At 37.7% G+C, this 24,782-nt stretch overlaps 2 protein-coding genes across 3 annotated transcripts; one reads left to right on the top strand and one right to left on the bottom strand.

The window, feature by feature from the left end:
- Positions 1 to 216: 216 nt before the first annotated feature.
- Positions 217 to 5,700, bottom strand: LOC113779528 (epithelial splicing regulatory protein 1-like). 2 transcript variants are annotated; one of them, XM_027325123.1, is made up of 3 exons: positions 5,566 to 5,700; positions 3,242 to 4,018; positions 217 to 775 (listed from the first exon to the last, which is right to left on the bottom strand). In XM_027325123.1, exons 1-3 carry the CDS (start codon positions 5,577 to 5,579, stop codon positions 460 to 462), a joined length of 1,107 nt encoding a protein of 368 aa, XP_027180924.1. In that variant the 5' UTR covers positions 5,580 to 5,700; the 3' UTR covers positions 217 to 459. The 2 variants fall into 2 exon arrangements, with proteins under 2 accessions (XP_027180924.1, XP_027180932.1); XM_027325131.1 differs by having other exon boundaries at positions 3,242 to 4,003.
- Positions 5,701 to 23,325: 17,625 nt separating this feature from the next.
- LOC113769107 lies at positions 23,326 to 24,543 on the top strand. The gene is made up of 2 exons (XM_027313588.1): positions 23,326 to 23,693; positions 24,051 to 24,543. Exons 1-2 carry the CDS (start codon positions 23,326 to 23,328, stop codon positions 24,541 to 24,543), a joined length of 861 nt encoding a protein of 286 aa, XP_027169389.1.
- The last annotated feature ends 239 nt before the right edge of the window (positions 24,544 to 24,782 follow it).

The raw sequence follows: 24,782 nt of genomic DNA, 5'->3' as shown, positions 1-24,782 counted from the left end.
AAAAAAAGATACAAGCCCTTTTCAGCTCCCCCATATTTTAGGAAGCAAATACCAAGTTCTAATTCCAGGAGCAATATATATATATATTTACCACATCATGTCTAAGCTTCTCTTTGAAACATCAAACTTAAGAACCACAAACAAAATCTTTTGACTTGGGGCTGATGAAATATAACATCACATTATGCAAAAGGAACTTGCACTACAACTTCCATCACCAAAAGTAAAGATTAAAAATATACAAGGAAAAACAATAAAAACATGGCAAAATGCACAAGTCAAGAGAGTATTAGAACAAGATGGAGATCAATAGATATTCCTCAATGCTTCCAAGTACTCAACTTACGCTTTTTCACGGAAATTCATATAACCCAATTTAACAAGGAAAAGTAACAGCAGCTATGAGCATCCCCTATGACACAGATTATAGAAGTACAATCGCAAAGCAATACCAAAAGGTCACCGACCCCTAGATGCTGATTCATTTAACTCCTCGAGTGATGAAGGAAATAGCTCTATGTAACGACTCCCAAGTGTCATCCTATCCTTGGCAAGCGCAGCTTTTGCATCCTCTGGACTAGCAAACTCCACAAATGCTTCTCCTGTTGGCCTCCCCTCAAAGTTAAATGTTACATGGATTGAATCCTCTGACAACACAAAATCTTTAAAGAACTCCATGATATCATCCTTGCCAGCTGAAAATGGCAGCCCCCTCATTCGTAGAACACCGGTAGGAACAGTAAGATCCTTCCCATCAGCAGATTTTGGCAATAATCTAATGTGATACAGCAAAAAAGCTCATGTTAAAGCCTTTTGTATGCATACGAAAGACTATAAATCTCTTTTTGAGAGTGAAAATTAACTGAAAAAGGAAGAAAAGTAAAGCACACAGTGACATACAATGTTTTTGCAACACAACAAGAGCATAAGAATCATTCCATGCAGTTACTTGCATCTGCATGACTTTAATTCAACTATAATATCACAGAATCCTACCAGGACTATTGTTAGATAGCAAAATTCAGGCAATTGTTCAAGGGTCCAATAAAAGATTCTAACCCACTTGAAACATTATCAAGTAGGAAAGACTACCAAAATTATTATCATAATGCCTAAAGCAAGGCAATATGTAAATCTTAATGGTATCCTACCTACTATTGCTTTAAGTTGTGATTTTTGGGCCAGCTTAAAAAGACACAAGTTTGAACTTACACAGTCATGAATGCCAAGACAAACTTGGTTGAAGCCTTCAAAAATGAGATTAGAATTACGCTGATATTGCTCTTTGTATTGATGACTACAAAGTAATAACAACAGCACCCATCTTTATCACAAATTGCACTTCTATTAACCCATGGCTGATGGGTGGCAAAAATGTGACTTTCTAGCATAGAAGCTCAAGAAAAGAAAATCCCACCACCAGTGTTGAAGCCATAGACATTGAGGCGATGGTGAGTAATCACAACTCTCAACTGCTCCCCACCGCCCAAAAAGGCAAAATCTTTCCCAAAAAACTAAAAAGTACCTGCATCTTAACTGCTTTCAATTCATCCTCCCAAATGCACTCTAGAAATAGTACTCTTATCAGGGGCTGTTTGCTTTCTTAAAAGGATTTCCTTAAGACATTCATAGAACTCTCTACGGCTGTTATTGTTTCTCGACTATAATTTGAATTATCTTTCACAAAAATGTAGCTTAATTTGTAGATGATATAGTTCTAATTCTCAGCCAAAAAATTGTTCAATATTTACAGCTTTAAAAAGAAAAGTATCTCTGTGTATATGAAAGAAAAAATGGTCAAAAGAAACAAGCGTAACATGTCATTCCATAAATAAACTAAAATCCTGCCTATTTCTCCAGAAAAAAACTAATGCCTCAAACAAGTTTTACTATTTACATCCATAGAATAGATCAAGTTTGACCATTTACAAAACAGATCGAGTTTTACCATTTACATCCACAGGACAGATTAAGTACATCGTGATTCCTGTATCACTACATGATCTCTTTCAAACAATTGTCCTTGTACACAGCCCCACTTTGAGAAAAAGGGAACATGTATTGCAAAAGGCTACCAAAATTAGACAGCTTTGGCACAAAACCATCATTTACTGTCTACATATTGAGTTTATGAGCCAATTGTTTGCAATATATTTCAAGTCTAGACGTGAATACTCAGGGCAAGCATCCATTTTTCCACCTACCTTACCATAAATAAGCACATAAACTTCTGTTTCATCTCCGTTTTCTTTTCACACTTTAAGGAACTTCACCCTAAACACCATTCAAAAGTGGTAAAAAGACACAGATTATTTTGGGAAAATTGTACAAAATGTGCCTTACATTTCGCCAAAGTATTTTTACATCCCTCACATTCAAAAGAATTTTTACATAACGAACGAGTATAGTTTATCTTCAATGATACTACAATCCCTTGTACAAAAAGGTTATTCTAGAACTTAAATCTTATATTTCAAGTTTTAATCGATTTGGAAAAATGATTTTCAAATGCCCCAGAAACACAGAAAAATGAAATCAAACTAAAGAAGAAACACAAAAATGATGATCATTGCTTGATAGATGACAGTCAGATCTCGATACAAAGGTGATCAAATTAGTACATCAACTAGATGCTTCACATTGAGCCAAAATTGAATGCATTAAACTCGTGCATGGTTTTAAGTTCTCAAAAGAAGAGTACATGATGCTTGAAAGGGAAAACACTCATCAGTCAAATAACCTAATGTCTAAATGATTTCAAATTGATAACATTTATTGGTCCAATAACCTAATACAAAGAACTTCCCAGCAATCTAAATTCAAGCCAAAAAGTAGAGAAATTTCAGAAGAAAAGTTGGAATTTCATAAAATTTCCTTTACCAGAATTTTCAACGACCACATAAATCTTCTAGTAAAATCCTTGCATTATTATATCCACAAGAGAACAACCATCAAAGATGACAGCAAGAAACAAGATAAAGAAGTGAGATAATAAGGATGGCGGCATATAAACAATGAGAAACAGAACAACTAACGTCATCTAAGATAAAGTTTTGTTATTATCATAAACAAGGTTAGTTTCTATTTCACTTGGTGGTGTTACTGGAGGTCTGGGATCAGGGGTAAAAAAGATAAAATACTAAGAGGCAAGAAAATGTAAATAGACAAAACAAAGCACAAAATTCAAAACAATTTGAAAGGGAAAGGGAAAGAGTGTTAAAAAAAAAAGGCAAGAAGTTACCCGCCCCTGGAAATTGCTTCATCCAACTCCTCACGTGAGGAAGGGAAAAGCTCAATGTAGCGACTTCCTAAAGTCATCCTATCCCTGGACATGGCAGCCCTTGAATCTTCTGGACTACCAAACTCCACATATGCTTCCCCAGTTGGCCTTCCATCAGAAGTAGCTGTTATACTAATTTTCTCTTCGGAGAGAACAAAATCCTTAAAGAAATCAATAATATCTTCCTTGCTGGCAGAAAAAGGCAATCCTCTCATTCGCAAGAACCCTGTGTGTTCTGCCAAGTCCTTTCCCTCATCAAAAGATCTTGCCCTTGGGACAGCACGACGGGGTGAACCACCACGAGCATCTGAAACTTCATTTGCTATGGCCTTGTAATATTCGTCCTTCCTGCTTCTAAAAACTTCAACATATCTCCTACCAATGTTTTGCCTATTTCTTTGTAGGGCAAAATCCACTTGAAGGGGATATCCCAAAACAGAAAAAGCTTCCCCTGTAAACTTTCCACCTTTGTGAACAAAGAGGACATCAATTACATCCAAGTTATGGAAAAACTCAGCAATATCAGCTTCTGTGCAGTCAAAAGGGAGGCCACGCAGCCGGACAACTGGAAAAGGTGGGGGTTGGCCTATATAAGAGTAAGCAGGAGGTGCTGGTGGAGGAGGAGGATTGTACATGTAACTTGGACCAGGGGAAGCGCCAAAATATGAAGAACCATGATCCATCACCCGCTGCCGTTTCAGACCCATTTCTCGGGCGTCACTACTGTCCACGTACTTACTTTAATTCCGAAAAATGATTAAATGGACAATATTTACAGGTCATTAAAATACTAAATGAGGAACATACATATATATAAAAGTAATAAAACTCATTAATGCAGAGCAGACCCCATTTTCAATTTTATACCCAATAAACAAAGAAACAAAAGTTAAAGGACATCTACATATATATTCATAAAGCTTTCAACAAACCAGGAACTAATGACAGGCCATTCACTGTATTAATTTGTTTGTATTTTCATGAAATGCTATTTACTATATCAAGTGTTAGTATTTTTTCTAACAGGATTTAGTGATAAAATAATAAGTAGCCGCAGATGGGGAAGTTGAGCTCCAAAAATTGGATTACAGGAGCATGCCTTCAGAATATGAAAGTAGAAGTCTTGCTATTCTGGTTCAAGCCTATCAAATTCTTCATGGTGGTGCAGTTTTGAGAGGGACAGCCAGCTTTGGCTGATTGGACCACTTCTTTCCTTATGGTCATTTAGATAGTTAGGAATCTGTTAGAAGAAGGGCCTGTGAGCTCGATCTTCATTCAGTCATGTGTTTGTAACCAATTGTCCAGAGTAGTGCAGATCAGCTTTTCTGAGCTCTTTCCTCTCAGTTCTTTTTCTGTGATTATTCCTTACTCTAGAACACTTTCTTTCCTCTTTCCATTTACTTTCATTCCTGTAATTTACATTTGAATACCAATGAATTACCAGCTGAATTGCCTATCCTATTGTAAGATCAAATTAATTAATACTGCTCTATTTCCTTCTCTGTCAATCTTAATTCTCTGAAGCCTGATCACAAAGACAAGCATTGGCTTAAATATTCAGTATCAACAATAATTCCAGAGGGAAAAAAAGCATTGCAGCCAACAGCTGTAAAATTGAAATACAACATTTTTTCTTCGAGAAAAAAGGAAAAGCCTGAAATTTTGTACACAATGATAATTTAAACCTTTTCTTCCTGAATTTTTTCGATCTAGCCTTAATCCATATCAATGTTTCATTAGTAAATGCTAAACCACTTTTACCAGCACAGAATATTCAAAGAGACAAAAGTTATAGAAAATCTGCTCATTCATTTTCACATGAAAATTACAATAAACCAGGTTTTACTGACAAGCTAACCACAACTTATTATTGGTATCAATATTAAGTATCAGCAACAATTCCGAGCAAACAGCCGAAAAATTAAATTACAATATTAAGAAAAGGAAAAGACTGAAAGTTTCTCCACAAAAATAAGATTTCCCCTTTTTCTTGAATTTCAGTCCACCTCCTAGTCCATATCAAATTACAGAAACCACAATAATTGCCGAATATACAACCACCAAACACGAAAAAAAGTGTTTAGGTTTCATCTAAAATGGACAATCCATTCGGTCCAAGAAAATGACAAAAAAGCAACAACAATTGGCCGTTGAGATTCATACAAATCAAGCTTTTTAAGGCGCAGATTATCCAAAACAAATAAAACATATGAACCTCGAGATATTTAACGAAGATAGTAAACGGAGGGAACAGATTTTGGGACTTAGGGATTTTGTGGGCTTACCCTCTGTAGAACATGTCTATGGCTTCAGTGGATTTTTGCTGCAATATCGGCTCTATAATAGAACGAATTGTTTCTCTTAAGCGTCCGGCGGAACTGTGATAATGATAATGGAACTAATCGAACAAGTACATGGAAGCAAGGTGGGCTGAGGAAGATTCTAATAGCAATAGAAGAGGCTAATGCTACACATCTATTTCCAAATTTACCCTCCTTGTATGCAAGTTTTCTCCTTTTTTTTTGTTTTTTTGGAAGACTTTGAACCCAAATCTCCTGCTTTAAATCACCCAATCCAACCCTTTCCGCTCTTTGCAAGTTACTAATCTTTGTATGCAACTTACTAATTGCAAACATTTGACCAAGGTTTTATTCTGGACCAAATTTTAGTTAAGAATTCTTACTAAAAAAGGGTATTCTTTGAAGAGTTAAGTAAATTATAGATAAAAAATGAACTTACTCTTGAATAAGCCACGTGTTGTGAGGCCCCGGAATTTTACTTGTCTTTATAGATCTTATTTGAACTTACTTGCCTTAGATTCTTGGTTGTTTTAATGGTTGAATTTGAGCCAAGGGAGTGAATTTTTGTTAAGAAAAGTTTCATATTCTCAAGTTGCTAGAAAATCTAGAATTTTTGCAGGAGGCTCTGCGCAGTTTTGGGAAATTGGCTATAAATTCGTATAGGAAAGTCGGAATTGAGTTTCGTTTATTGCGTTTGAAACTAGACTCGTAGGGCTACCTACGGTATAAAATCAGAGTTTGATTCAATTTCTATAAATACCAGAAAGTTGGCAAAGGTGACTGAAAATTCTGTCTTGCACAAGTAAAAATAGGAATGTTATAGTAGCTTACGGCTCAATTTGGACCAACTTATGAACTGAATCTCTTTGAGGCGTCTTCTAAAGATTATTAGTGTTTCAAGTCTAGTTTTTAACAGGCCAAGTTGTATGAATTTTTGACATTTACAACTCAAGTTATGATTTTTCTAAAGGAATGGTGCATACTAGGATTTTTGGTGTGTTTTTGCGTATTTTGGTAGTGTGATCACTTGGTGAGGTGTGTTTACTAAATTTGATGGATAAGAGTAAGTATTAAGCAAGAGGAAGTGTGTGATTAGAAGTGCTAATAATAAGTTAGTGAATCATAAGTTAAAACACAAGTACGAGCGAGTTAAGGAAAATAGGTTTGAACCGACGTGTACCGTTTGTTACCGATTGAGTACACCACTTGACCACTACTTTCTTACCCTAATCTTCTTGTTTTTATTTCACCTAATCTTCTCTAAATTACCCCTTAATCCAGCCATCTTTGTCGACTAAGGAAAAGGAAAGAAAAGAAAAAAAAAAGAGAGAGAAAACTTGGCTTTGACAAGTGTCAAAGATCCAAGGGTTGGTTGACCAAATGAGTTTTTTTTTCTTCTTATCTTTCTTCTTGGTTCATTTTTCTTCATTTCCTTCTTGTGTTGGTCGAAAATTGGGAGAGAAAAACAAGAGAGGAGAACTTCCAACTTCATCTTGATTTAGCCTTGGTTGAGTTGAAATCTCAAAATCTAAACTGATTAAACTAGCACCAAGGAGCTAAGGAAGCTTGTTGTGGAGTTGTTTGGAGAGGAAAGCTTTTGTTCTTCACTTTCTTCAAGTGTTTTGGAAGGTATAAGTCTAAAACTTCCTTTTTCTTTCTTGTTTTAGCAAAATGTGGGATAGATGTCTTGAATCTTGAATTATGTTGAATGATACTCTAGATTTGGTGAAGATTAGTAAATTTCAGCTAGGGTTTGTGATTTTTCAGCTTTGATTTATGATGTTTATCTCTAATATGTTGGTATTGAGCTTGGAAATGGAATTTGTGAGATGATTAGTGGCTTGATTCTGATATTTAGCCTTAAAAAAATGAAATTTCAGCTTTGTCAAGCAATTTCCAACTTTGATGAGTAGTTTTAGGGTTGATATGCAAAATTCCAACATTTGGTAGTGAATGTCAGTTCTGCCCTGTTTTTGGAATCAACTTAGGCTGTGAATTTCTCCATATTTTAGACTGAATCAGCTTTTGGATAAAACATGAAAGTTATAGGGATTTGAGTTAGCTTTCTACCTGCAAAATTTCATATCAATCGGATCATTTTAGCCTAGGATTTGGCCAGAGCACTCTTGATTGCGCAAAACCTCTAATTTTCCTGACCTGTTTTTCATGTGCTTCTGACCGTCCGTTTTTTACCTTGAAAATGCGAGAACTGGGTTTCGATGTCTTCATAGAAAATGTAGGTCTATGTCTTAACTTCTAAATGCCATAAAATTTACCTTGATCTGATATACCTAGCTATAGTTATGACCAAAACACCAAAGGATGACAAATCTATCACTTATAATTTCTTCTCTAAACTGGTTTTCAGCTTTGATATCCATAGGGATAAGTATATTATTTGATTTGTTTGGTTGGTTTTGAGGCTTTGAATAGATGTATGTTGTTGGTTATCACTTGCGGTTGGATTGGAGGTTGTTGAGTGTTGACTTATGAATCCAAGTTGTACTTGGATGGAAAATAGCTAAATACAAAGGACATGCTGCCTAAATTTTCGCTCAAGGGTTAGGCGAGTGAACTTGAGACTTGAGCGACGACTCGAGATTGAAACGAATTTCACTTATTTATGGTATTCGAGTTTTTTTTAGTAAGAGGTACATACGTTGAACATTTTTTCGAAACTCGTACCCTTTAAAAGTGAAAGTAGCGACCCTTAAAATTACGATTTTCTCGATTTGTCATATCAAGTGTGACTTCCAAAGTATGAATCACTTCTTCATCGAAACTAAAAAAGCAAGCACGAATTTTCGAGAGTTTGAGAAGCCATATAACTACTACTTAAACAAGTTTCATTTATTTGATTTTCTTGAAGCGAAACTCCTATGTTTTGAACCCTAGTGCATTTTAAACTCTTAAATGATATTTTATCGCAGATTTGGACTCCAACCAAGGAGTTGTATGTGACGCCCCGAAAGAATGAGTGTGAGTGACCCTAAACTCTTTCCAAAGTACTTGTGAAATGTTTCTTGCATTATTTACTCGATTGCATATCATGCGTGCTTGCATGCGAGTTCATGACATGATTTGGCTTAATTGAGTTCTTGGGAAGTCTGTGCTGAACACCAACGTCTCTACCTCTGTTCATTTGGAGCAAATGGCTCCCTCTTACTATTTCACTGCTACTGGATCTATTTGAGCGTTGGACGTTTAAGTACAATGATTTCACTGGCTCACGAGAGCAATAAACGTACATTTGATTACTGATTCATGACATCATTGAAATTAACGATTTTGAAATATATTTGAGTACTGATTTTACTGGTTACTCACTGAGCTTTTAACTCACCCCAAAACTATTTTATTCCCCTCCACAGGGCTCGTGGCGAAGGAAGGCTTGTAGTACTTATTCACGTGACTGGATGGCATATATCTTGTGCCGTTTGGATTTGGAATCATTTTATGAATAGTTGGGAATTGTTTCCGCTTCGCTTATGACATGTAATTATTGGAGAATTTGATGTAATATTTGAGATTTATATTGTAATTTATTTGAGGACTGTATTGACTGACTGAGTCCCGGCGAGAGTTGGGCAGGCGGTCCGCCGAACCTTTTGGTTCGCCTTAGGGTGAGGTGGGGCTGTCACAGTTGGTATCAGAGCTTAAGCTTCAGATCTCTGTAGTGTATTTTAGGCTTGAAGTTTAGGATGCCGGACTGTGGGTTTGATTTGAAATATCAGTGATTCTTGTAGGACTGAAAGGCGGACAAGTAGGTGTCATTTGACTCTTAGTGTTTGCTTGGAATGCTTGAGTGATTCTTACGGGATGTCTTGACTTGATTGGTACAAGATGGAATGTCGAGGACGACATTCTTTTAAGGAGGGGAGTTTGTGACGCTCCGAAAGAATGAGTGTGAGTGACTCTAAACTCTTTCCAAAGTACTTGTGAAATGTTTCTTGCATTATTTACTCGATTGCATATCATGCGTGCTTGCATGCGAGTTCATGACATGATTTGGCTTAACTGAGTTCTTGGGAAGTCTGTGCTGAACACCAACATCTCCACCTCTGTTCATTTGGAGCAAATGGCTCCCTCTTACTGTTTCACTGCTACTGGATCTATTTGAGCGTTGGATGTTTAAGTATAATGATTTCACTGGCTCACGAGAGCAATAAACGTACATTTGATTACTGATTCATGACATCATTGAAATTAACGATTTTGAAATATATTTGAGTACTGATTTTACTGGTTACTCACTGAGCTTTTAGCTCACCCCAAAACTATTTTATTCCCCTCCACAGGGCTCGTGGCGAAGGAAGGCTTGTAGTACTTATTCACGTGACTGGATGGCATATATCTTGTACCGTTTGGATTTGGAATCATTTTATGTATAGTTGGGAATTGTTTCCGCTTCGCTTATGACATGTAATTATTGGAGAATTTGATGTAATATTTGAGATTTATATTGTAATTTATTTGAGGACTGTATTGACTGACTGAGTCCCGGCGAGAGTTGGGCAGGCGGTCCGCCGAACCCTTTGGTTCACCTTAGGGTGAGGTGGGGCTGTCACATTGTACCTAAGCGTGATTTTGACAAGCACTAAATCTTTGGTAAGTGCTTCCAAATACATGATTGAATTTGATACTTGATTTCAATTCTTTACCAACGTGATCGGATAAGATTTGCTTGATTTGGTCGGGCAAGAGTGTACTTTATCGCACTTGCCCTCATGTGATATATATTTGTTTATTTGTTGCAATTGACTTGATATACTTGTGCTTGACTTGTAAGTGCTGAGCGGCAGTATGTACCACACTCAATCCGAGTGGGAGGTGCGTCTCATTCCCGTCTCCGTACTTTTTCCTTGATTAAGTCGATTGGTCATCAATTATGCTGACTACTTGGGAACCCAAACTCCACTGGTTAGTTAATCGAGTCGAGCCGACAAGGGCTTGGTCGATTAGATAACGAACCATGGGTCTCTTGTTTTGTCTAGTGGAGTATTATCTCATCGACTAATCGGTATACTCGAGTATTACCACCAGTATTTATTTTTAAGATTTTGGGCCCGGTAGGGGATTTGAATAGTGGACGGAGATTGTAGTTAAGTGGTGCTCTACTGGACTGGTTACTTTACTTGAAAGTTGACGGAGTGTCAACTGCTACTTGATCAAGCTCCGGTGAAACAACGGGAATTTGGCTCCTGAGAGTCATTCGTATCCTTATACTTTGAGATGATTGTTACTTGTAGTGTTATTGTTTCTTTTAAAAATTTTACACTCGCTCATTTTGAGATTTGCTACTTGAAGTGTTATTGTTCACTTTTATGAATTTTTATGCTCGCTACTTTGATATTTCAAGTTTTACATAATGACCAACTTGCTATTTGGAACCTCACTGAGTTTTAGCTCACCCTATTCCATTAAATTTGTTTTCTTTACAGGGGGTACGAGCGAGGGCGTGAGATTGGTATAGGTTAGTATAGTCTAGCTTTGAACTTGTGCGATTGTACTCGCGCTAGTGCTCGGTTAGGATTGAATGTATCTGGAATTCATATCTTTTGTTATATTTGGGATTGTATGAATGTTTGGAATAGAACATGTTCCAAACTTGGGAACTGTTATTTCATTTACTCTTGAGGTTGTAAACTATTTTATTTGATGTAAGTGAGTGAATGAGTGAGTCCTGACGAGTGATGAGCAACCCTAGGGGAAGACCCTCCTAGACCCTCCCAACCTTGTAATTATCAGTGTTGGATCTTTTCTCCCAACAGAAATTGAACTCGATTGTTCTCATGAACTCAAGACCTCTGACACACAAACGTAATCAGCAACCTTAAGCAAATAAGGATGGATGAAGCGACACCACGATTAGGGAACAAACTAATCGATAAAATCTGATTTGAATCCTAAGCTATGAACTCAAGAATTCAAGAGTAAGTTCGATTAAAAACTTGAAGGAAAATTCCTCACGATTTCTGGTTGTAATAATCTGTCCTTTCGCTCATACAATAGGTGCCTTTTATAGGCTAAAACTAGGGCAAATCCGGCCCACATAAACCTGGAATAGAAATTCGGTCCGCATAAAGAGCCAGCTCTTTAAGGCTTCCCGATAAGGCCCACTAAGTAATAAAATACTCAACGACTAACAACTACTAAACTAGACGGTTTTAAGACAACTACCAACTAAACTAACAAGTATGAGATCATTCTTTCACTTCAAACGTACAAGTGAACAAGGTAAGTTCATGGTCTATCAAATCTTCAAACTTAGCTTGTTCCTTGCTTGTATGGTGAATGATCAAGGCTCGTAAAGTTTCCTTCACCTTCTTGGATCTTGATCTTGTCATCGGACCACCAATGTTGACCAAAGGATCCTTGACCCAAGATTGAAGTTGTTGCACACTTGTATCCGCATCATTCCCTCTCTCCTCGAAAGGATTCGTCCTCGAATCTTCAAAATCTCCTCTTGAAAGTGATTTGTCCACAAATCGATGGTGCGCTTAAAGGGTAGTAATGTTGGAAATGGATGAGTGACTACGAGCCATGTTGCATGTCGTTTGGTCAGCTTCAGGAAGCTCTCAAACAAGGACATGCGCCAAGGTAGGAAAGAGCTTGTGTAAGGCGTGTGAAAATCCCAAGTGGCAATCCAAAACTCTCTAATTAGCCTTTGGTCATGGATCTTCACATTGACAACTTGATTGTGCAAAGGTGTAAAATCCAGCACTAGTTAACATTGATTTGAATCATCTTGCATGGATAAAATGGGAGCAACTTGTTGCATGGATGAGGCACTAAACAACTCGTGGAGGACAGCTTTAGGATCTTGCGTGACACACAATTTCTCATCTTCCAACATATAAGGTAGCAAACAATTGAATTCCACTTCATGAGGGTAACTCGAACTAGCACAAGTTGAAGTTGACAAATTGAGCACTTGGCCACCAGCTTTTGGCTGTGTGAATAAGCATGAAAGATCACCACCTTTAGTTGGAAGAAGCACGAAACCAGGTTGTAAGTCTTTAATCAAAACTGAAAAATTTTGGACAGCTTTACAACCTACAAAAAAAAAATAACCTTCAACTTGAAACAAATTTGAAATTGGGTAAAGAAGTAATGGTACATCATCAACTAAATGGTAAGAAGGTATAGAACAAGTTTTAAGTGTGAAAACTCCCTTTGCCACTTCATTATTCCTTCCACCAATTGATTCAACTTGAGAAGACATTGCTAGCCTTTTACACTTTCCTTCAAAATCTGCATAAGAAATACGAGTGTTAGGATGTAAATTATACTCAAAAGAAGGTAAAGATGATGAATGAACCATAGGTAGCAAATGAGAGTCAAATTTTGGAATTCTCCCTTCATGGTGGGTTTGACTTGATTTCCCTTTGGTATGGACAGATTTGAATTGAAATTGTTCCATAAGATGATTCCAAATAGATTCAATTCCTAAAAGACAAACTCCATGGAAGCTAGTGAATTGTACAAGTGACTTTGGAATGGAGCATGGCATGACTAACTTCACTTGACTTTGCTTAATCTGCACAAATGAAAAAACACTAAATAAAGCAAAGGTAAGTTCGTTAGAAAAACAATAAGCCCGCACATTTTTGCTCAAAATCGGCTCACTTTCTCTTTTGTCTTTCTTTTTACTGCTCATCTCATCAGATTTTTCCATCTCTTTATCTAGCTTAACGCCCTCGATTGTTTTCTCATTATCAACCTCCTCAACAAATGGTTCAATAGGATGAGATACTCCTTTGTTGGGAATAGGGTCAGCTACCTCCTTCTTCGAAAACTCACTTTGATAGCATCCATTTGACTCCATTTGTTTTTGGTGTAGAAGACGTTGATATGTTTCCCAAAATGACTCCGCATGAGGTGGTTCAACTCTAGGTTTAGTCCTAGAAAATGTTAAATGAACCTTCTTATCACCTCTTGTATAAATCGACTTTAAAGAGGTAGATTGCATGGAACCCCTCCTCTTGAGAGATTCGTTCTCTTGCTTGAGTTTATGTTCGTTCTCTCGATTGTACAAGTCCGTGGTATAATGGAAGGGTACAAATCGTTTCCTCATCACTTGCTTCATTTCAATCCAAGGGTCAATCGGTTGTTCCCTATTTCTCCTCCTTGTGGCACATACATGCTCCCACCAAATAGACGCATAATCTTGAAATTCAATAGTTGCAAGTTTCACCTTTTTCTCCTCAGAGTAATTGTGGACTTCAAACACTTGCTCAACTCGCCTAACCCAATCCAAGTAAGATTCAGGATCATTTTTCCCATGAAAGGTAGGCATCTTAGTCATGATGGAACCAAGAATTGTCATCGGTTCTCCTAGGTTGGTCTCGACCTTCCCTCGCTCCCCTTTGGCTTTTCCTTGATCGAAAGGAGGTGTTAGAATGATATCCCTCATCATCCGCATCATGATCAGCACTCTGAACACTCGAAGCCCTATGGTGTGTATCTCCGGTACCTCGCATCTCAATGGCAGCCAACCTGTCGGATATTTGTGTCATCGCAAATTCATGTCTCTCCGCTTGTTTTTGAAGAACTTGAAGCACCAGTTTGAGTGACACGTCGGTCTCAGACGGTTTAGGCATGTTCCCCTCTTGAGACATATTGTCCAACCTGTAAAACAAGTGTATCCTAGTCTACCTTGCAAGCACTCGTGTAACACTCAAGGAAACACACTCACTCTCAATTTTCCTTCTCGAAATTCTTAAAACAACACAAACTCTCAAAAATTCCAGAATTAAAGACTCTATAAGCAAGTAACAAGACACAAAGCAGAATTTTACAAATCTTAGAAAAACTCTACCCGAAGCTGAAACTTTTTTTTTTGAGCTGTTGTTTTGCTGAGTTTCTGGTCAGTACTTTGGAGGGTAAATGGTGCTTCTGGAGTGCTCAAATAATGTATGAATCAGTCCTCAAATTTCAGGGAAATCGGCTCGCAAAGACTAGCTCAACCGATTTTAGAAACCCAAGAATTTAAAGGCGGTTTGGCTAAGGTGTTTGTGGTGGTTTAGGTTTGGTTTTGAAAACTGATTTGGGGGTGTTTGGGGTCTGGTTAGGTCGCTTAGGGTTGTTGGAATTCAATTAAGATTGGGAACTCAAGAATTGGAAACCAATCAAGATTTGGCGACTCAAGTTTTGGGAAACCAATCAAGATTTGGAGACTAATCAAGAATTGGAAACCAATCAAGAATTGGAAACTCAAGATTTGGGATACTTGATTTCCTTTGTGTGAGAGCCGATTCCTTCTCTTCTTCATTTTTTTTTCGTTCTCTCTTTTTTTTTTTTGCTTCGGCTCTTCAAGGAACACAAATTCAGGTCACACCAACAAGTTCAAGAAAATGGATGAAAGGTTATGCAAATTCCAAGAAGACCCTAGTTCTTGATTTATTGTTCAAGAACGTTCAAAACAAGACTTCGTGGTCCAAGAACTTCAAGAATTTGTTCAAGAAGCTCAAGAACTTTCCCAAATTACGTTGTGGTGTTTAGGGTTTGCAAGAACAACAACCAATACTCAAGAAATAGGCAAAACAGAATTTCAACAATACTCAAAAGAAAATTCCAGCGATACTCTAGCAACTTGGACACTAAAACAATATAAGGTACTTGACTCTTTTTTTTTTTTTTTTTTTTTTTTGTCTTTAAACCCTAACAACCCAAACACAAGTATAACAAACCCAAGAACTTGGACAGAAAACACAAAAAGAAACACCCAAACAGATTTTTTTTTTGACTCGGGTGAACAGTAACGTGAACAGTACACTACAGTACGATGAACAATATTTCGATATAAGCAACGATGAACAGTAATCGCTACAGTAATATTTTTTTTTTGACTAAAGACACAAACTAACAAGATATGAACAACTTCAATTAAAAGAGAATTAACCTAACGCTCTGATTACCAACTGATGAACAACCCTAGGGGAAGACCCTCCTAGAATCTCTCAACCTTGTAATTATGAGAGTTGGATCTTTTCTCCCAACAGAAATTGAACTCGATTGTTCTCATGAACTCAAGACCTCTGACACACAAACGTAATTAGCAACCTTAAGCAAATAAGGATGGATGAAGCGACACCACGATTAGGGAACAAACTAATCGATAAAGTCTGATTTGAATCCTAAGTTATGAACTCAAGAATTCAAGAGTAAGTTCGATTAAGAACTTGAAGGAAAATTCCTCACGATTTCTGGTTGTAATAATCTGTCCTTTCGCTCATACAATAGGTACCTTTTATAGGCTAAAACTAGGGCAAATCCGGCCCACATAAACCTAGAATAGAAATTCGATCAGCATAAAGAGCCAACTCTTTAAGGCTTCCCGATAAGGCCCAATAAGTAATAAAATAGCTAGCTCTTTAAGGTTTCCCGATAAGGCTCACTAAGTAATAAAATACTCAACGACTAACAACTACTAAACTAGGCGATTTTAAGACAACTACCAACTAAACTAACAAGTATGAGATCATTCTTTCACTTCAAAAGCACAAGTGAACAAGGTAAATTCATGGTCCATCAAATCTTCAAACTTAGCTTGCTCCTTGGTTGTATGGTGAATGATCAAGGCTCGTAAAGCTTCCTTCACCTTCTTGGATCTTGATCTTGTCATCGGACCACCAATGTTGACCAAAGGATCCTTGACCCAAGATTGAAGTTGTTGCACACCCGTATCCGCACCATCACTGATGAGCAACCCTAGGGGAAGACCTTCCTAGAACCTCCCAACCTTGTAATTATCAGAGTTGGATCTTTTCTCCCAACAGAAATTGAACTCGATTGTTCTCATGAACTCAAGACCTCTGACACACAAACGTAATCAGCAATCTTAAGCAAATAAGGATGGATGAAGCGACACCACGATTAGGGAACAAACTAATCAATAAAATCTGATTTGAATCCTAAGCTATAAACTCAAGAATTCAAGAGTAAGTTTGATTAAGAACTTGAAGAAACATTCCTCACGATTTCTGGTTGTAATAATATGTCCTTTCGCTCATACAATAGGTGCCTTTTATAGGCTAAAACTAGGGCAAATTCGGCCCACATAAACCTGCAATAGGAATTCGATCCGCATAAAGAGCCAGCTCTTTAAGGCTTCCTGATAAGACCCAATAAGCAATCAAATACTCAACGACTAACAACTACTAAACTAGGCAGTCTTAAGACAACTACTAACTAAGCTAACAAGCATGAGATCATTCTTTCACTTCAAACGTACAAGTGAACAAGGTAACTTCATGGTCTATCAAATCTTCAAACTTAGCTTGCTCCTTGATTGTATGGTGAATGATCAAGGCTCGTAAAGCTTCCTTCACCCTCTTGGATCTTGATCTTCTCATCCGGCCGTCAATGTGGACCAAAGGATCCTTGACCTAGGGTTGAAGTTATTGCACACCCGCATCCGCATCATTCCCTCTTTCCTCGAAAAGATTCGTCCTCGAATCTTGAAAGTCTCCTCTTGAAAATGATTTGTCCACAAATCGACGGTGTGCTTAAAGGACAGTAATGTTGGAAATAGATGAGTGACTATGAGCCATGTTGCATGTCGTTTGGTTAGCTTCGGGAAGCTCTCAAACAAGGACATGCGCCAAGGTAGGAAAGAGCTTGTGTAAGGCGTGTGAAAATCCCAAGTGGCAATCCAAAACTCTCTAATTAGCCTTTGGTCATGGATCTTCACATTGACACCTTGATTGTGCAAAGGTGTAAAATTCAGCACTAGTTGACATTGATTTGAATCGTCTTGCTTGGATAAAATGGGAGCAACTTGTTGCATGGATGAGGCACTAAACAACTCGTGGAGGACAGCTTTGGCATCTTGCGTGACACACAGTTTCTCATCTTCCAACATATAAGGTAGCAAACAATTGAATTCCACTTCATGAGGGTTACTCAAACTAGCACAAGTTGAAGTTGACAAATTGAGCATTTGGCCACCAGCTTTTGGCTGTGTGAAGAAGCATGAAAGATCACCACCTTTAGTTGAAATAAGCACGAAATCAGGTTGTAAATCTTGAATCAAAACTGGAAAATTTTGGACAGCTTTACAACCTACAAAAACAAAATAACCTTCAACTTGAAACAAATGTGAAATTGGGTAAAGAAGTAATGGTACATCATCAACTAAATGGTAAGAAGGTATGGAACAAGTTTAAGTGTGAAAACTCCCTTTGCCACTTCAGTATTCCTTCCACCAATTGAATCAACTTGAGAAGGCATTGCTAGCCTTTTACACTTTCCTTCAAAATCTGCATAAGAAATACAAGTGTTGGGATGGAAATTATACTCAAAAGAAGGTAAAGATGATGAATGAACCATAGGTAGCAAATGAGAGTCAAAATTTGGAATTCTCCCTTCATGGTGGTTTGACTTGATTCCCCTTTGGTATGGACAGATTTGAATTGAAATTGTTCCATGAGATGATTCCAAATAGATTCAATTCCTAAAAGACAAACTCCATGGAAGCTAGTGAATTGTACAAGTGACTTTGGAATGGAGCATGGCATGACTAACTTCACTTGACTTTGCTTAATCTACACAAATGAAGAAACACTAAATAAAGCAAAGGTAAGTTCGTTAGAAAAACAATAAGCCCGCACATTTTTGCTCAAAATCGGCTCACTTTCTCTTTTCTCTTCCTTTTTACCACTCATCTCATCAAATTTTTCCATCTCTTTATCTAGCTTAACGCCGTCGATTGTTTTCTCTTTATCAACCTACTCAACAAATGGTTCAATAGGATGAGATACTCCTTTGTTGGGAATAGGGTCAGCTACCTCCTTCTTAGAAAACTCACTTTGATAGCATCCATTTGACTCCATTTGTTTTTGGTGTAAAAGACGTTGATATGTCTCCCAAAATGACTCCTCATGAGGTGGTTTAACTCTTGGTTTAGGCCTAGAAAATATTGATTGAATCTTCTTATCACCTCTTGTATAAACCGGATTTAAAGAGGGAGATTGCATGGAACCCCTCCTCTTGAGAGATTCATTCTCTCGCTTGGGTTTATGTTTGCGTTCCCTAGCTCCCCTTTGGCTTTTCCTTGATCGAAATGAGGTGTTAGAATGATATCCCTCATCATCCGCATCATGATCAGCACTCTGAACACTCGAAACCCTATTGTGTGTATCTCCGATACCTCGTATCTCAATGGCAGCCAACCTGTCTAATAATTGTGTCATCACAACTTCATGTCTCTCCGCTTATTTTCGAAGAGCTTGGAGCATCAGTTTGAGTGACATGTCGGTCTCAGACGACTCGGGTATGTTCCCCTCTTGAGACATATTGTCAAACCTGCAAAACAAGTATATCTTAGTCTACCTTGCAAAGCACTCGTGTATCACTCAAGAAAAACACACTCACTCTCAATTTTCCTTCTCGTAGTTCTTAAAACAACTCAAACTCTCAAAAATTCCAGATTTAAAGACTCTATAAGCAAGTAACAAGACACAAAGCAGAATTTTGCAAATCTTAGAAAAACTCTACCCGAAACTGAAACTTTTTTTTTTGAGCTGTTGTTTTGCTGAGTTTCTGGTCAGTACTTTGGAGGGTAAATGGTGCTTCTGGAATGCTCAAATAATGTATGAATCAGTCCTCAAATTTCAGGGAAATCGGCTCGCAAAGACTAGCTCAACCGATTTTAGAAACCCAAGAATTTAAAGGCGGTTTGGCTAAGGTGTTTGTGGTGGTTTAGGTTTGGTTTTGGAAACTGATTTGGGGGTGTTTGGGGTCTGGTTAGGTCGCTTGGGGTTGTTGGAATTCAATTAAGATTGGGAACTCAAGAATTGGAAACCAATCAAGATTTGGCGACTCAAGTTTTGGGAAAACAATCAAGATTTGGAGACTTATCAAGAATTGGAAACCAATCAAGAATTGGAAACTCAAGATTTGGGATACTTGATTTCCTTTGTGTGAGAGCCGATTCCTTCTCTTCTTCATTTTTATTTTCGTTCTCTTTTTTTTTTTTTTTTTTTTTTTTTTTTGCTTCGGCTCTTCAAGGAACACAAATTCAGGTCACACCAACAAGTTCAAGAAAATGGATGAAAGGTTATGCAAATTGCAAGAAGACCCTAGTTCTTGATTTATTGTTAAAGAACGTTCAAAACAAGACTTCGTGGTCCAAGAACTTCAAGAATTTGTTCAAGAAGCTCAAGAACTTTCCCAAATTACGTTGTGGTGTTTAGGGTTTACAAGAACAACAACCAATACTCAAGAAATAGGCAAAACAAAATTTCAACAATACTCAAAAGAAAATTCCAGCGATACTCTAGCAACTTGGACACTAAAACAATATAAAGTACGTGACTCTTTTTTTTTTTCCGTCTTTAAACCCTAACAACCCAAACACAAGTATAACAAACCCAAGAAATTGGACAGAAAACACAAAAAGACAACACCCAAACAGATTTTTTTTTTGACTCGGGTGAACAGTAACGTGAACAGTACGCTACAGTACGATGAGCAGTATTTCAATACAAGTAACGATGAACAGTAATCGCTACAGTATTTTTTTTTTTGACTAAAGACACAAACTAACAAGATATGAACAACTTCAATTAAAAGAGAATTAAACCTAATGCTCTGATTACCAACAGATGAGCAACCCTAAGGGAAGACCCTCCTAGAACCTCCCAACCTTGTAATTATCAGAGTTGGATCTTTTCTCCCAACAGAAATTGAACTCGATTGTTCTCATGAACTCAAAACCTCTGACACACAAACGTAATCAGCAACCTTAAGCAAATAAGGATGAATGAAGCGACACCACGATTAGGGAACAAACTAATCGATAAAGTCTGATTTGAATCCTAAGCTATGAACTCAAGAATTCAAGAGTAAGTTCGATTAAGAATTTGAAGGAAAATTCCTCACGATTTCTGGTTGTAATAATCTGTCCTTTCGCTCATACAATAGGTGCCTTTTATAGGTTAAAACTAGGGCAAATCCGGCCCACATAAACCTGGAATAGAAATTCGGTCCGCATAAAGAGCTAGCTCTTTAAGGCTTCCCGATAAGACCCAATAAGTAATAAAATAGCTAGCTCTTTAAGGCTTCCCGATAAGGCCCACTAAGTAATAAAATACTCAACGACTAACAACTACTAAACTAGGCGGTTTTAAGACAACTACCAACTAAACTAACAAGTATGAGATCATTCTTTCACTTCAAACGTACAAGTGAACAAGGTAAATTCATGGTCCATCAAATCTTCAAACTTAGCTTGCTCCTTGCTTGTGTGGTGAATGATCAAGGCTCGTAAAGCTTCCTTCACCTTCTTGGATATTGATCTTGTCATCGGACCACCAATGTTGACCAAAGGATCCTTGACCCAAGATTGAAGTTGTTGCACACCCGTATCCGCATCATTCCCTCTCCCCTCGAAAGGATTCGTCTCGAATCTTCAAAGTCTGTATCAAAGGCAAAAGGGGATAGGTCAGACACATTAAAAGATGCACTTATACCATACTCACTTGGGAGTTCCAATTTGTAAGCATTGTCGTTTATCCTCTCTAGTACACGAAAATGTCCATCTCCTCTTGGATGTAACTTTGTTCGTCGAGATGCTGGAAACCTTTCCTTCCTCATGTGCACCCAAACCCAATCACCGGGTTCGAATACAACATGTTTTCTACCCTTATTCGCATGTTGTGCATATTACGCATTTTTCTTCTCAATTTGAGCTCGAACCCTCTCATGCAAGGTCCGAACAGCCTCTGCCTTTTTGACACCATCTGCGCTTAAACACTCATTAACAGGAATAGGTGATAAATCTAGAGGGGTTAGCGGTTGAAACCCATAAATAATTTCAAAAGGAGAATGATTAGTTGTAGAATGAGTGGTTCAGTTATATGCAAACTTGACAATAGGCAAACATTCTTCCCAATTCTTCAAGTTCTTTTGAACAATGGCTCGAAGTAAAGCACCAAGGGTTCGATTGGTTACCTCAGTCTGACCATCCGTTTGGGGATGACTAGAAGTAGAAAACAACAACTTAGTTCCCAACTTTCCCCAAAGTGATTTCCAGAAATAGCTTAAGAATTTCACATCCCTATCACTTACAATAGTATGCGGTACTCCATGCAATCTAACCACATCCTTGAAGAATAAATCAGCAACATGGCGCGCATTATTTATTTTCCTACAAGGGATAAAATGAGCCATTTTAGAAAATCTATCCACTACAACAAAGATACTATCCATACCTCTAGAAGATCTTGGTAAACCAAGCACAAAATCCATGGATAAGTCTGTCCAAGGAGCATGAGGTACGGGTAGAGGAGTATACAATCCATGAGGGTTACTCCTTGACTTTGCCTGCTTACACTTTAAACACTTATCACAAATGTTAGCAATGTTACGCCTCATTTTATGCCAATAGAAGTGTTCATGCAAAATGTCAAGAGTTTTATCAATACCGAAATGTCCTATCAACCCTCCACCATGGGCTTCTCTAACAAGTAATTCCCTAAGTGAACAGTTGGGAATACATAGCCGATTTTCTTTGAACAAATAGCCTTCAAGCCTATAGAACTTTTGAAATGCAGCATGTTCACAAGCTTGAAACACATTAGAAAAATCGTCATCATGTGCATACAAGTCTTTAATGTGCTCAAAATCAAGTAACTTAGTGCTCATGTTAGTGATCAAAATATACCTTCTAGACAATGCATCCGCAACGGCATTATCTTTCCCCTTCTTATACTTAATGATATATGGAAAGGAATCAATAAATGCAATCCATTTCGCATGTCTTTTATGCAACTTACCCTGTGTGAGAACCTTGAAAAAAAAAATAATAATAGTAAATAAATATATACTTATATATCTTTATACTTGTGGCTTGTACATTTTAGACTTTGAATAAATTTGATTATTGTTGGTCCTTAGATAAGTATATAAAGAAAAAAAAAATAAGTTTAGAGTTGCAAATAAGTTAATTGTGCAAAATATTGGATTTGGTCTTCAAAGTGCGAAACAAGTTTTCAGGAGTTAAAGAGGCGCTTAACATCAGCTCCTGTGTTGGCATTGCCTGATGGAGTAGAAGGTTATGTCGTATACTCTGATGCCTCTAGAGAAGGACTAGGATGCGTACTAATGCAAAAGGGTAAGGTAGTTGCCTATGCCTCTAGAAAACTGAAGTCTCACGAGCAAAATTACCCAACACATGATCTAGAACTGGCCGCAGTGGTCTTTGCCCTAAAGAAATGGAGACATTACTTATACGGTGTGACCTTTGAGGTTTATACGGACCACAAGAGCCTCAAGTACTTGTTTTCTCAAAAGGAATTAAATTTGAGACAAAGGCGATGGGTGGAATTTTTGGAGGATTATGATTGTTCAATAAACTACCACCCAGGAAAAGCCAACGTGGTAGCAGATGCTTTTAGTAGAAAGGCTCAAGTAGCGGGGTTAATGGTAAAATAATGGGATATGTTGGAAGAAGTTAGTGTTTGGAACCCTCGCTTGGAGAGATTGAAGATTTTATTTGGAAACCTGACGTTGAAATCACCGTTATTGGAGCGTATTAAGGAGGCACAGAAAACGGACCCTACAATCCAGAACAGGTTGGAGAAGTTGTAAAAGGGGGAAATCCTAGACTTTAAATTAGGGTCTGAAGGAGTGTTAAGGTTTCGAGATCGGATTGTGGTTCCAGTTGATGAAGGGTTAAGGAGAGAGATTCTAGAAGAATCACATCGATCAAGGTATACTATACACCCAGGAGTGAACAAAATGTATCACGATGTGAAGGAATTATACTGGTGGGACGGTTTGAAAAAAGACGTGGCAAAGTTTGTACGAAAATGTCTGATATGCCAGCAAGTAAAAGCTGAACATCAGAAATCTTCTGGTTTATTGCAGCCACTAGAAATTCCCGAATGGAAGTGGGAACACATAGCCATGGATTTTGTAACGGGATTACCTCGAAGTCAAAAAGGTTTTGATGCGGTTTGGGTGATAGTGGACAGGCTTACCAAGTCCGCACATTTTCTACCTGTGAGTATAAGCTTTTCTTTGGAAAACATGGCCAAGTTGTACACAGAAGAGATCGTGAGATTGCATGGTATTCCTATAAGCATTGTGTCGGACCGAGATCCAAGGTTTGTTTCACGTTTCTGGCAGAAATTTCAAGAGTCATTGGGGACCAAGTTGAAGTTTAGTACCGCTTATCATCCCCAAACAGACGGGCAGTCGGAAAGGACAATTCAGACTTTGGAGGATACGCTGAGGTCGTGTATATTGGATTTTGGAGGAAAATGGAGCCAGTATATGGCCTTAGTAGAATTTGCCTATAATAATAGCTATCATGCATCAATTCAAATGGCACCTTATGAGGCATTGTATGGGAAAAGGTGTTGATCTCCGATTCATTGGGATGAAGTAGGAGAGAAGAAAATTTTAGATCCAACGGTTATACCTTGGATGGAAAAAGCTCATGAGAAAGTGAAACTAATTAGGGAAAGGCTTCAATCTGCTCAGAGTCGACAAAAGAGCTACGCCGACACAAGGAGGAAAGATCTAGAATTTGAAGTAGGAGACAGAGTGTTCCTAAGAGTTAAACCCGTGAAGGGCGGAGTAGGGTCCAAAAAGGGTAAAAAGTTAAAGCCGAGGTATATTGGACCTTTTGAAATTTTGAAACGAATCGGAACGGTGGTGTATCAACTGCAATTGCCTTCGAGCATGGCCAAGATTCACAATGTCTTTCATGTTTCTACGCTCAAGAAATATTACCCCGATCCAAGCCACGTGTTGCAATTAGAAGGTATTGAAGTGGATGAGTCATTAACTTATGAGGAAGGACCAGTTAAGGTTTTGGAAAGAGAAGTGAAGGAATTGCGAAATAAGAAAATTCCTTTGGTGAAGATTCTATGGAAAAATCATGGAATAGAGGAAGCAACTTGGGAACTGGAAGAGGTTATGCAGGAAAAGTACCCCGAGTTATTTCATTAGAAGGTGAGAATTTTGAGGACAAAATTCATTTTAAGGGGGGGAGGATGTGAGAACCTTGAAAAAAAAAATAGTAAATAAATATATACTTATATATCTTTGTACTTGTGGCTTGTACATTTTAGACTTTGAATAAATTTGATTATTGTTGGTTCTTAGATAAGTATATAAAGAAAAATAATAATAAGTTTAGAGTTGCAAATAAGTTAATTGTGCAAAATATTGGATTATTTGAATTTTGC

Source organism: Coffea eugenioides, chromosome 1 (assembly GCF_003713205.1).
Source record: "Coffea eugenioides isolate CCC68of chromosome 1, Ceug_1.0, whole genome shotgun sequence".
NCBI classification, from domain to species: domain Eukaryota; kingdom Viridiplantae; phylum Streptophyta; class Magnoliopsida; order Gentianales; family Rubiaceae; genus Coffea; species Coffea eugenioides.
Note: the sequence above shows the minus strand (reverse complement) of the source record. Positions and strands in the feature narration are given on the sequence as shown.